The following is a 12,678-nucleotide window of genomic DNA, read 5'->3' on the forward strand; positions in this document are numbered from 1 at the left end:
CCTTTTTTTTCACTTTTATGAATTCAGCACATTTTAAGTTTATGAACTTAAAGTCTACAATTGGTTCTATTTATTTAAATTTATGAGTAGCTTTCAAAGTTTACCTACAATGTCAATGTTTCTTAGACAAGCTAGCTAATGAGATTGGCTAACAGAATTTCAAGAATGATCCATCTTCATGCATAACATGCACTTGCAATCACCTGTATAGACGACATGAATTCTACCACAGTTGATAAGAATCTATCCATGAAACCAAGAAATCATGGTGACCAAAAAATCTCACTCTTAAACCTATAACAAACATAAGACAAACCAAACATTGCTTTCCTACTCTATCTGACAGTTTGAGTGGAAACACAATCACAGTAGGTATTTAATTCTGGGTAAACTCTGAACTATTTTCACCAACAAACAAAACAGCTTACCTGTTCCTTTCTTAGGGCACCTGGTCTTGCCTCTCAATCATGGAAAAGACTCCTTAATCCAACTCATTTATGTCACACTATTTTATTTCCATTTATAATGGTTTGTTCTTGGGCAATGCATTTGGCTCTGACATGATTGCATATTAATATTTAATAATTCTAGCTAAACTTCTCCGCTAGATTGTTTTGGTTATCCAAAGCAAATCTATCACTAGCCATTTATACTGCATTAACTCCTCCAAGCCAACCCTTTATTTGGTAGCGAAAAGGATAAACCTTTTACCATATCATTATTTTATTCAAATTGATCTCAGAAAAACAAACTATATCATTAATGTCCTAACCGAGTTAACCGAGTAATGCTAGAGAAAGCTAGAGAGAGAATAATATAAAATTATCTTATTCAATTAATATCTATAATTTTATGGGCAATATTTATAATTATACATTTATTGTATTTAAATATTATAAATTTATTTCAGTAGTAATTAATGAATAAAAACAAAAGCCAAAAAAGACAAATTGTGACTCCCAAACTATGCTCCGAAACATTTTTGTTTTAAACTCACCAGTGCAAAGAGTATAAATCCAACTTTCTCTATCCATAACTGATAATTGATAAAATTTGTGCCATAAATAACTCTAGTAAATATATTAATAGGGTATATGTTCTTAACTTGTTCAGGTAGATTGACCTATAATGCCCATTCAGGAAGAATAAACTCATGTGGATCGCTAACAAAATTCCACCAAACAGAGTAAGACCAATATTCTATGACAGACTAAGAGAAACTCAATACCTCCAAATTTTTTGGAACAGCAGCAGCTCTACCACAAAGTAGAGAAACCAAAAAAGCATTATTTCCGTTTCTTGAAGGCATTCCAAAGCAAGTAGTAGTAGTTTAGTTTATGTATAGAATCAGTCTATTAGAATGTACAAGCTGCTAAAGTTGAGATAACAAAATGCAAAACAAAAGGATTTCATTGGTACTGCATTCAGTGTTGTGATTTACATGGACAACTTGGTGGTTACCATTATTTATGTGACACTGTAAGACAAAAAAGTCAGGAAGAAGCATTGGCATCATATGATTCCAGTCCCTGCATGAAGGACCAAAAAATTAGTGAGAAACAATCCACTTAGTTATTCAATTAAAATTCATAGCTGCATGCATGCAATTCCTCCAATTTACCTCATTCAGGGACATCAGGGACTTTGTAAGATTCTGCACTGACCTCACTGAGCCACAATCCAGGAAAAAGGGTCTGAAACAATAAAAAGGGAAACACATTCAAGACAGAATACAAAGCTCATAATTTGAAAGTAGCAAAACAAAACATAATTGATATCGTACATCAAGTTGCCTCTGCACAATTCTAGGCCTCTTCTTGGGCCTCCGTGGAGGCCTGGTCCCAAGCAAAACCAAGAAATCCTGTTCAATCTCTGCCTTGGACAATGAAACAGAAAACTTGGGCTTTTCTTCCGTTATCTTTTTGGGGGTCTCTATGCCCACACCAACCACCATAGCTTCAGGGATAGAATCAAGATTCTTGTGTTTTTGATCTTCACGGTGCGTCGGCGGCGGCGACTTGCACACAGCTCTTCTTGTCCTGAGATTCCATGGCCTTGCGTGGTTGTTGTTGATGGTGGTGTTGGCGACGGTACCTTCCTCAAAGATTGAAACTTTGAGCTTATCGGCGGCGTCTTTGAGATCCACCATGAGCTTCTGGCGGACGGCATCGATGTTGTCGATGTCGCCGGTGGCTGTGGCTTTGCGCTTGGTGGAAGCGAGAAACGGCGGGTCGGGATGGGATGATCGGCGATGGTGGTCGTCGGTGGAGGGGACTTTGACGCAGCGGAGGAATCTCTGGTGTCCCCATTTCAAGCAGGGCATGGAGAAGTTGTGCAGTGCCTTGGATCTTTCTGGCCCCATAGCCATTATTCCTCCTTCCTCGTACACTGTGGGAAACACTTGATCGATTAATAATTTTAGGGGTGAAAAGGTTTGGTTTTTGTTAGCGGTGTGTGCGTGTGAGAAAGAGAGAGAAAGAATGAAATTTTTGGGTTGGAGGAGTTGAGTGATTGATATTGTATTGTGTTGTGTCTGGAAACTCACCCGCGAAGCTTACTTCATCTCATCTCTTTATATTTATATATACATGCGTCTATGCCTCATTGGAAGAAAGAGAGGGAGGTAACGTTCCCTTCGAGTTGGGCTTGCCAAACAACATGCTTTCTATTCCTAAGATAAAGCAACCGCATTATGGCGCATGGATTGTTTGGTAATTTAAGAGTAAACACCCAATTCGGTTCTCGTCCATTTTTACGAAGGACAAAGTGATTCCTATCTAAAAAAAAGGACACTTCGATCCTCAATCTTTTTATTATGGACAATACGGTCTCTTTGTTAAAAAATTTATTAAATAATAATAAAAATTAATTTTGTGGGGTTTTATTTGTATTTTGTGGGGTTTTAAACCTCCACAAACTATTAATAATTTTGTTTTTAAAAAATTCCTTCATCAATGATGGTTAAATGAAGAAAAACCACTGATAAAAATGATGCCACAAAATAAAAGTAATTATAGTATAATATCTTTTAAAGGAAAAAAATAACATGGAATAAGAAATAAAAGAAGAAAACTTTAATGTTGATAATATTGGTATTGGTGATGATGACGGTAGAGAGATAATGATGATGATAAAATATGGTTACACAATAAAAATAATAGAAGTAAGAGTGATAATAATGAGGATGAAAAAGATAATGGTAGTAGTGGTAGTAATTGGTTATATTGTTGAAAAGATTTTTGTGGGGGTTTAAAACCCCCACAAAATACAAATAAAACCCTCCACAAAATTAATTTTTATTATTATTTAATGAATTTTTTAACAGAGGGACCGTATTGTCCCAAAATAAAAAGGTCGAGGGTCAAAGTGTCTCTTTTTTTTGGACAGGGATCGCTTTGTCCTTCATAAAAATGGACAAAGACCGGATTGGGTCTTTACTCGTAATTTAAAGGTATTTAAGTTGTGTTTAGTAATACCATTTGAAGAGAATTTAGGATTTGTTTGGTCATCTTTTAAAAAAAATCTTTTTTGAGTTATTTTTTTAAAAAATTTTATAAAAAAATAAAAATAATTTTATATTTAGATATTTTTTGTAAAATTTTTTTTTTATTTATTAATTATGTTTGGATAAAAAGATATAAAAAAATTTATTTATTTATTTATTATATAAAAAATATCTTTTTTTTTCAAAATAAAAATTTAAAAAAAAAATACAAATTACAACTTCTAAAAAAAGATATTTTTTATTTTTTTAATGTTTTTAAACAAACACTTAAAAATTTGGACCTCAAAGTAATTGTGATCAGAGGCTTGACTTCAACTTCCTGAGACTTAGCTGCACCTATTGCAACGTGATTTAGCTTACGCTATTTGTTTCTTCTTTTCTTTATTTTTATTTCAGCACCAAAAAAAGACATGCCATTTGAATTTATATATTGAAATTGATTTTAAAAATGTGGTGACGCATAGTAGGACATGTAAGCGTTACAAATACGTGGGTGTGCAGGTGAATGCCGCAATGTAGTTTTTATTTTTTAATTAATCAATTGTGATGAACTTGTGAGTATTTATTTAAGAGGCAATGACACGAATATCTGCTAAATGAAGAATCATTTAGGAGCCAGGTTGATCGGAAGCTAATAAGATTAAGATGCTGAAGGGATGGCTCGTGCTCACACCGAGTTGGAAGTGAAACACACAAGACCAGACACTTTGCCGTTGCCATGGCTCGCTTTAAACTCGTTTTATTAATACAAACACCTCTGGGGAAAAAAAAAAGAATCCTCAAAATAGAGGCCCTAATGTTCTTGAGATTATGTGGAAATTTCGTAGCAACAACAGTTCTGACTTCTGAGCCACCAACTCAACGATTGAGTGGACCACCCATGGCGTTGCCAGGTGCCACCTCCTATTTTTGCACACTTCAACTCTCAATAGAGAGAGAGACAGACAGGATGTGTTAGATCAATTTTTGAAGAAATATTTTTAATATCACAATGCGCGCCTACTAGTCAGGGAAGTTGGATAAGAATTCCTTAGCGTGATTAGAGCGCTGTTAATGATAAAGAGAAACGAGGATGGATGGAATGCAAGAATTTACATTGCAGATTGAACATGATCTGTACACAGCGCTACATGATTAACTAATTAGGTGCTTCTATCTCTACTCTCTAAACTCTAGCTTACGACAGCTCATAAAAGGATCTAAAATGTCTGCATGGAAGTGACAGATTATGTATAAGACCAAACGATAAGACCAAACGATAACCAGGTTGGTTCCTGGTTTTAGGGAAAATTTGGTTTGGCTATACAAATATTTACAAACACGCTGTCAAAATTAGCACACTAATAAGAGTAAGAGCAGCTGGAATTTGATTCCTCACCCTTAATCACCCGGGTATTGTAAGAGCCACAAAATCCACATTTGTGGTATAACCAATGGAAGCGTGAAGTGCCCTTTTTGTCACAGTCATGGCAGAGTATGTCCTGCATTGCCATTACAAAACTTAGTTAACTTGCAATATACTTAAAAATTATTTGCTGGTGAACTTCAATACCACACTGCTTTCTTCCGTAGAATCCACATTAACTTTGGAGAGGAATGAAGTGAAGAGTAACAAGAAAAAAGTGTTCACCTGACACCGGTCCTTATACTCTTCAGGAAGATCCTCAGTAGCCAATAGTGCGTCAAGCATGCCAAAATAAACCTGGGTAGACGGAGAAACAGCTAAGCATGGCTTATCCTTAATAGTTCCAACCCAATACCCTTCAACGAGTACAACTGAGACCCCCACAAATGGTTGATATGGTAATCAAAATTTGGTTTTGTTAATTTAGAAAAGGAAATAATATTAGCATAGATTTGTTATAACTTGGTGAATACCTTCCAGGATTTACATTGTTCAAGCTTAGCAAAAATGAGAGTTTAATTTAACTAAATTATGCAGAAAACTTCAATGAATGCAAAAAGATATATTAAATGGAAGAAAATCTTCTTACCGCCATATCTCCCAATGACTTGCTGCAGATCGGACATGTGTAGTGACTACAAGTGTATGCCTAACATATTATAACGAAGTATAAGATTGAATCCACAAATCTTTGAGATATTTTATATAATTTCCCCCCTTTTGTTTAGGGAGGGAACTAAAGACTCTATAATAGGCATGTTAAACAGACCTGAAAGCAAGCAGAATGCATATAATGGCCACAAGGCAGAGCTCTAACTGGAGCACTTGACGTGAATAAATCATCACAACAAATTGGGCAATTCATTTCTAAGCCTTTTTCCAGGCACTTATGTGATTGTGATCTTATGCCCAAGCAGCAATTGCATTTCATGCAATGGAAATAATCAATCCCAAGCCCTCGTCCGACACGGCATATGTTGCAAAATGGGCAATGATATACATTCCTGAAAATGAATGATCCAATAAATAAATAACAACTTTAGGTAAATAAGTATAAATATGTTCATTTCTTTGTGATAGTACTGAAAGAATTAAATTTATGTTTTTCGAAATATTGATATATCCTCGGATTATCCCTCCCTTTTCAGGAGAAGAGGTGATTTTGTTTCACGAAATCTGTTCTCTGAAACCTCCACAAGTCAAATTGTTTTATGGTGTACCTTTTGCCACTAAAACACTAATAAATTGTAAACTTCAAGCAACAAATTGGCCCATGGCATTTATTCTGATTCCGCACATATGGGAAACAAAATAGAAATTTTAATTCTAAAGATTTTGGATTTAAAGTAAGAACAAAAAATTACCTTTCATCATCAAAAAATTTGCATATGTTGCAATAGTATTTTGCCATTGAAAGTTCGTTACATGAAGGTGTCATGCATTTAGGCCCTATCGGCTGTATATTCAGGCAGCGCATACACATCATTTCTGATGTTGCTTTTCTGCAATAATCAAGCAGATGGTTAGATGTATGTACTACCAGTCTACCATAAAGTAAAAAAAAATCCTATCAGAAAATTACCTATCCATTGAGTGATCGCTCACATTGTCATGACAAAATCTGCAAGTAACTAACTTGCCACAACATGCAGCTCGTAGCTTACAATTTCTCTTATAGTGCTCACACCCATACACATGTTTATCAGGGTTCCGAAATGATGGTGACTGCCCTTCTATTTGTTCACCATTAGATGCTACTTCAGTTATGGCTTTCAGTGATTTCTGCTGAGCAGCTATCCAACGACTACAGTACACAAATAGCTAATCAATGAGTGTATGTTCATGAGGAAAAGGCAAGGTGCTATAAATAAAGCTAGGTTTAAATAAAACCAGAGAATTATGCTCACTTATACAGACCTTGTCATCAGATTCTGCACAAGGTATGCCTTTCTCCTTGGATCAAGAGTTGAATCACGATAAACCTTTCGGATCTCTGACTCAAGTTCATTCTGGTTCATCCGGAATATGTCTTTCCAACCAGGCTTGAACATTTGATCATTATGGTCCAAGCTTTCTTGATATTCAGCACCTAAGAATGAACAATACCAATCTATAATATTAATATCTATCATACAATTTCCATAAAACATGGAAGAAACTAAAGCTCAATATAAACCTCTTCGAGAAGTGTTATGATCTGATGTTTCTATCTGTGTTATAGGTGCTGGACTATCTTTCCAGCATTCAGTGAGCCATTCATTGAACATAGTGTTTTTAGTTGCCTGCTTCCATGTGTCCATCATTTTGTTCTGTTCATCTTGAGTAAGTGCGGAAGTTACCCATGGCAACATTGATTGGAGAACTTCAGCTCCAGTTGTTCCAATTATCCGTCCCACTATCTTGTCCTGTTCTTCTACAGTGAAATGTTTCCCAAATAATGGCCACAGTTCACACTCCTCCCTGAAAAGATGATGATCCAGAGTAACCCTTATGGATTTGCACATTCCTTGAAGCTTAGTCGCGAGTTCATTATACTTTTTAATATTCTCACTACCCTTGGAATCAGATGTTCTAAAATTACTTTCACTTAAGTTCTCTGGCATATGGTTCATCTGCAAGGCTTCGTGAAGCATAGAAAGCTCAGAAAGAACGCAGGAAATATCCTCAAATAATTGTTCTTCCTGCTTATGGTCCAGCATGTATGAATGACTCACATTATGAAGTGCCTCTTTTGACTCCAATGCTGGAAATACTATATCATCTTCTGCATTACTATGAGCTCTATATAAGCCCCATAAAAGACGAAATCTTCCACTAAATTGCCGAAGAACTATCTCATCACCATTACTCAGCTTTCCAGATTCAACATCTAGATACTCCAAGTCTTTTCGTATAGCTTTGTGGAAACTAAATATGGTATCAATTGGTCTTTGTGCAGATCCAACATCAGATGAGCTGCTTTCTGTTTCCCATACAAAAAGACTGGAATTAAGAGATGGGGCAGAAGAGTTGAAAGACAAGGACCGCAAGGACTTGGCTGTAGAAATAGAACTCAACCCCAAATTGTTACTGTTTACTCCTAAACCTGGCACACAACAAGACCGAGTAGCAAAACATTGTTTTTGGACATTTTCAGTCTCTGGATTTTCAGTGATATCTCCATGGTTGTGGGACTCTAATAGGTTTCGCTTGAATGACTTTCTGTTCCCATCTGATTTGTCTAATACTAAACAATCTCTTACAGATGATGCGGAACCACAAGCGCAGGATGGCCAAGCAATGTTTTCTTCAATATCAGAAAGTCTTTGAACAGGACAGCAACCTGACGCACCGGAAGACAAACATAGACCTTCAATACGAGCCTTGCAAGCCCACCCAGAGAAGAGTGTAACTATAGCAGAATCCATTTCTGGAGCTGAAACAGATAGGGATATTGTCAGATATAGAAATTTGTTTTTGGATGAAAAATTGTCGGAAGAAATTGTGAAATTTCATTTCTTTAAGCAGGCAAATATATTAAAATAGACATATAACCTGCCAACTGCATGTTTCTCAGAAACATCTTTGTTTCTTCTGCAGTTAATGATCCTACCAACCATGGAAGAACGCGCTCAATCAATTTCAGAGGCATCATGCACAAGCTTTGATACAGAAGTTCGCATTGCCTTTTAAAGCTAAAGTGCTTTCTTGCAAGTGGAAGGACCTACAGAATAGATCAATTAAGCGCATTTAATGTTCCTTGAAAGGTAACTTGTGTTGCAACTATCTTGTCAAAATCACAGAATAAATTTAATTATGCACTATGAAACAAAAACTCAGTGTCACACTTATGATAAAATTCGGTTAATTAACTGATAGATACGAGAATTGGCCATATTTATCAACTTTGAACATATGATGCATATCCCACAAACCAAATATATCAATCTTTATGTTGCCAAATAAAATCAAATTTGCTAACTAATTCCGAATGTCCAACAAACACCTCCAAACATTATCACATAAACATTTATGACTCACCTGAACTTCTTCATTATGGAAATGTCTCTCTATGGTTTCCATTATATGATCAGCATGTGAGCATAACTTTGAAAAGAATTCAACTTCTGAATTAGATGTTGCTCCTTCACTTTGAATACCTTCAATCAAACACCGGAAGTCATTAAACTGGCTTTCTTCTTCAGCATGCTCCTGAAAAAATGACAATTCTCCATCTACTGCTGGAAAAATAACTTTGTCCTCAGCAATACTGCATTCCCAGTAATAAATAATCAATATCTCAGACATGGAAGGTTGTCTTTACTATTCATATAACATCAGATTTACAATACTATAAGTTTGCAGAAAAAATACATACAGAACCATGAATCAAGTATGGAAATTTTTAAAAGAAATATAATTGGGTAAGCTACACTAAGGTGATACCTATGAAATATACAAACTTCAGCAATGAACTGCAATCTTTGATTAAAAGAGGATAGATTTGTAAAATCCCCTGAACATTGTATCTTTCTGGTCTCCACTGCTATCTCACTTAGCTCTTTTCTAATTGCATTATGCCAGAGCAATATTTCATCTATAGGATGTGATCCAATGGCATCAGAGTCATCCAGGGTAGATCCAGAATATTTCCTTTTTCCAGTTGATGGGCTACTACTAGATTGAACTTGAGAATGTTTTACACAACTGTCAACTGTGTTAACACTGCTTCTCCCTTCCATCCACTTGAAAATAACCTTCAATAAGCAAGAATTGTATATATTATAATCACATATCAGCTTCAACCCATAAAGCAACATTAACAAGAAAAGGAATCAGCAATGCATTATACAGAATTTAAAATTTAAAACCACACCTTTTGAAGAAGCTTTTCCTCTGGAACTATCTTGATTAAGCAATTCTGCAAATCCAGTCGTTCATCAGGTGATATGGATCTTGAAAGCCATGGAAGAAATTCTGTCATCATGTTCACGGGAATACTGCAAAGAAACTGCCAAACTAAAGATGCCTGCTCCTCGAGAGAGAACTTCTCAATAAGCAAAGGAAGTACCTGATATCACCCAAGAAAAGGGAGAAAATTAAATTCAGACACATCCAAAAGGATTTCCACTTACTCAGTTTTACAAATTCCCCTTGCATTGGAATATACGTGAATTCTTAATTCAATTTCTTCCTGAAATCAACTTTAGCTGTAAGTTTTATAGAAAATACTTCTTACCAGACCAAATGTTAACAGCTTAAAGATTTTTGGATAGAAGTAATGTACAAAGTTAATAAGTAAACTTGGCTTTAGTCATATTTACTAATATCACATTAAAGGTTCAATAATTTGAATGTGTTGATGTTAGTCGATGGCACCATATCACTCTGAGCCCCAAACTTAAGGGTACTATCATCCCATTTGGCCAGCTATTTAATACAACAACCCCTAAACCCCATGCTATGCTCAGAACCAACGCGAGTCCAAACAAGGGATGGGCACAAAAATTTTCCTGTATTGGGTCATTTCTACTGGACAAGTGAAGTAAATAATTTTTAAAACCCAAAATAAAAACACGTGTCCTAGAATTTATTAAACCTCTCATCATAAGATTAATTTGGCTCTAAGTTCCACCACATTGGCCAATTTGGCATCCTCCCACATTCCAAGATTTAAGAATAGTATTTAAATTCCTTTTAGAATAAGGAGGATCCCTTATTCTCTAATCTCTTTGTAGCCTGTCATTTTCTCATCATTTTAATGAATGTCTTGTTTAATCAAAGAAGTAACATTAGTACCTTTAGGATGAAGAATGTCAAAAAGTAAGTCCATTTTGCTATTGCCTTAATCTGGATTTATCTTATAAGGTCCAAGTGGAAATTCAAGGTAAGGACTAGTAAACAAACTTATACCTGCTCCTCTTCCTTTGCCATGTGTTGACTAACTGACGTCTGCAAAGCTCCTGTGCAGGATGCTAACTCTCTAGCAAAACTTTCATCGTTGTGGGTGGAAGAATTTAGCAGCTCAAATAGATGATCAAAAAGATTGTTTTCACCTTTGTGTTCAAGAGAATATGTCTTTGCAACATTCTTCACACGTATATCAAGGGCTGGAAAAATCACCTATATTCCAGAGTAATATATTTCACTCAGAATGTTCAAAAGCTTTAACCATAGCCGAACAGGATTGATGCAGACAAATTAACAGAATAATCTTTGCCAAAAGGATGAAGGTGTCAAGTAAAGCAATAACAGAAGATTAAGAAATTGCTAAACAACACCTGTTTCTTTTTCCTCCTACTAAGTCTTTCCAAGAGCAATAATAGAAGATTAAGGAGAAACACAGCAACAAATCAAGCGATTTCGGACATGAAAAACTAGAAAAGCATAATCGCTGGCGGCAGCAATTACGAAATTGCTCCCCCTGTTATCATAAATATTGAAGCTAGTTATCATACCAGTAGAAATGAGCTTTCATTGAGCTAGACCACAGTTTGACCTAAATATATGAAGAGGAAATGGCAGAGAGACAGAGAACACACAAACAAGAGCACCATTTGGATTCTGTATCGAAAAATGTAATCAGCTATAAAACTTAATTTTCTACACCATTTCTATCTGCAAGGGGAATTCAAAGACACAGTCCAAAAACGAAAAAACTCCGAAAAAAAACAAACCGGAGGCAAGATTTGCACCTCGTCTTCGGCATTGGAGTGGTGCCTGTACATGGAGCTGAGGAAATGGTAGCGCTGGGAGATAGGCTGGATATCGGAGGAGTTGCCGGTGGCGAATGCCATCGCGAGACGGTGCAGCGCGTCTAGCTCGTTCCGAATCGCCTTGTGGAAGAACAAGAAAATCAAAATGGGCGAGTCTACCAGCTTAGAGCACTTGACGCTGCCACTGAGCGCCGTCGAGGAGGAAGTGGAGGACGAATCAACCTTGTCGATGGAATTGGAGAGCACCGCCAGTCCTCCGCCTCCATCCAAGTGCTTCAGCCCCGCCGAAAACGGCGTCGTCATGTGTTATTTTCCCTTTCGTTATTCCTTTGAGAATTCTGTTCTGTTGGAGCTTATTTATTTTGCGGGGAAGATTGGCGTGCAGTGTGTGTGACACATGAAAGGGAAGGGAGCGCGAGAGAGAAAGAGGGTGTTTATGGAGGGAGAGGTTGTTAGTTTGTTGTGTTTGTGTGTGAAACTAAAAATGTAAATGATGGTGGGAGCGACCAGGAGAAGGCGGGGTTCATGCCGATAAGGGGAGGAGTGTCTGCGATATACCACTGCCACTGCGACCGAGGGGCCAACCCAATGCCTGTGGGCCCCATGCCACGTCACATCCATTTCCCACGCTGGACATTTCACCACCTTCCTCGTATTTTATATTTATTATTAATTAACAAATTCTCAATTAATTCCTACTTTCATCTGTGCACTTAAGAATAAGAAATTAATTTACGCCGTGATATTAATATGCTAACAAGAAATGTCAGAGAATTAGTCGTTATTTAAAAATGTGATTTAAAAATACATTAATAAATTATTAAAAATAAAAAAATTAAATTAATAATTAAAAATAATAAATTATATTAGTTCTTGAAATTTTTTTATATTAAAATTTATATGATAATTGTTTATTGATTTAAAAGTTAAAACTCAAACTTATAAAATTTTTTGAATAATATTTATAATAAAATTAGGCACCCAAGTGCCTATAAAGTTTTCGATTAAGTTATTGCTTGCTTTTTCGTATTTATGTAGACAACTTTCTTTTGTTGTAATTTTTTTATCTCTTC

At 36.0% G+C, this 12,678-nt stretch overlaps 2 protein-coding genes across 3 annotated transcripts; both read right to left on the minus strand.

Annotated features, from left to right (window-relative positions):
* Nucleotides 1-1,320: 1,320 nt before the first annotated feature.
* LOC107478752 (uncharacterized) lies at nt 1,321-2,585 on the minus strand. The gene is made up of 3 exons (XM_016098881.3): nt 1,784-2,585; nt 1,622-1,694; nt 1,321-1,529 (listed from the first exon to the last, which is right to left on the minus strand). Exons 1-2 carry the CDS (start codon nt 2,366-2,368, stop codon nt 1,623-1,625), a joined length of 657 nt encoding a protein of 218 aa, XP_015954367.1. The 5' UTR covers nt 2,369-2,585; the 3' UTR covers nt 1,321-1,529; nt 1,622.
* A 1,995-nt stretch (nt 2,586-4,580) lies between these two features.
* On the minus strand, nt 4,581-12,118 carry LOC107478750 (zinc finger protein BRUTUS). Of its 2 annotated transcripts, none has more exons than XM_016098880.3 (14): nt 11,585-12,118; nt 10,803-11,012; nt 9,766-9,960; nt 9,336-9,646; nt 8,931-9,159; nt 8,445-8,613; nt 7,087-8,325; nt 6,828-6,999; nt 6,493-6,714; nt 6,275-6,412; nt 5,680-5,914; nt 5,500-5,559; nt 5,136-5,207; nt 4,581-4,986 (listed from the first exon to the last, which is right to left on the minus strand). In XM_016098880.3, exons 1-14 carry the CDS (start codon nt 11,906-11,908, stop codon nt 4,846-4,848), a joined length of 3,717 nt encoding a protein of 1,238 aa, XP_015954366.1. In that variant the 5' UTR covers nt 11,909-12,118; the 3' UTR covers nt 4,581-4,845. The 2 variants fall into 2 exon arrangements, with proteins under 2 accessions (XP_015954366.1, XP_052114967.1); XM_052259007.1 differs by lacking the exon at nt 11,585-12,118 and adding an exon at nt 11,171-11,544.
* Nucleotides 12,119-12,678: the final 560 nt, after the last annotated feature.

The sequence above is a fragment of the Arachis duranensis genome, chromosome 3 (assembly GCF_000817695.3).
Source record: "Arachis duranensis cultivar V14167 chromosome 3, aradu.V14167.gnm2.J7QH, whole genome shotgun sequence".
Lineage (NCBI taxonomy): Eukaryota > Viridiplantae > Streptophyta > Magnoliopsida > Fabales > Fabaceae > Arachis > Arachis duranensis.

Excerpts from the sequence above, each read along its gene's own strand:
- LOC107478752 (XM_016098881.3), bottom strand. The coding sequence starts at position 2,368 with ATGGCTATGGGGCCAGAAAGATCCAAGGCACTGCACAACTTCTCCATG. Across the intron at positions 1,695-1,783 it reads TTGTGCAGAGGCAACTTGAT|ACCCTTTTTCCTGGATTGTG; the intron begins GTACGATATCAA and ends TTATTGTTTCAG.
- LOC107478750 (XM_016098880.3), bottom strand. The coding sequence starts at position 11,908 with ATGACGACGCCGTTTTCGGCGGGGCTGAAGCACTTGGATGGAGGCGGA. Across the intron at positions 5,208-5,499 it reads AGTCATTGGGAGATATGGCG|GTTTATTTTGGCATGCTTGA; the intron begins GTAAGAAGATTT and ends CCGTCTACCCAG. Across the intron at positions 4,987-5,135 it reads AGTATAAGGACCGGTGTCAG|GACATACTCTGCCATGACTG; the intron begins GTGAACACTTTT and ends ATGGCAATGCAG.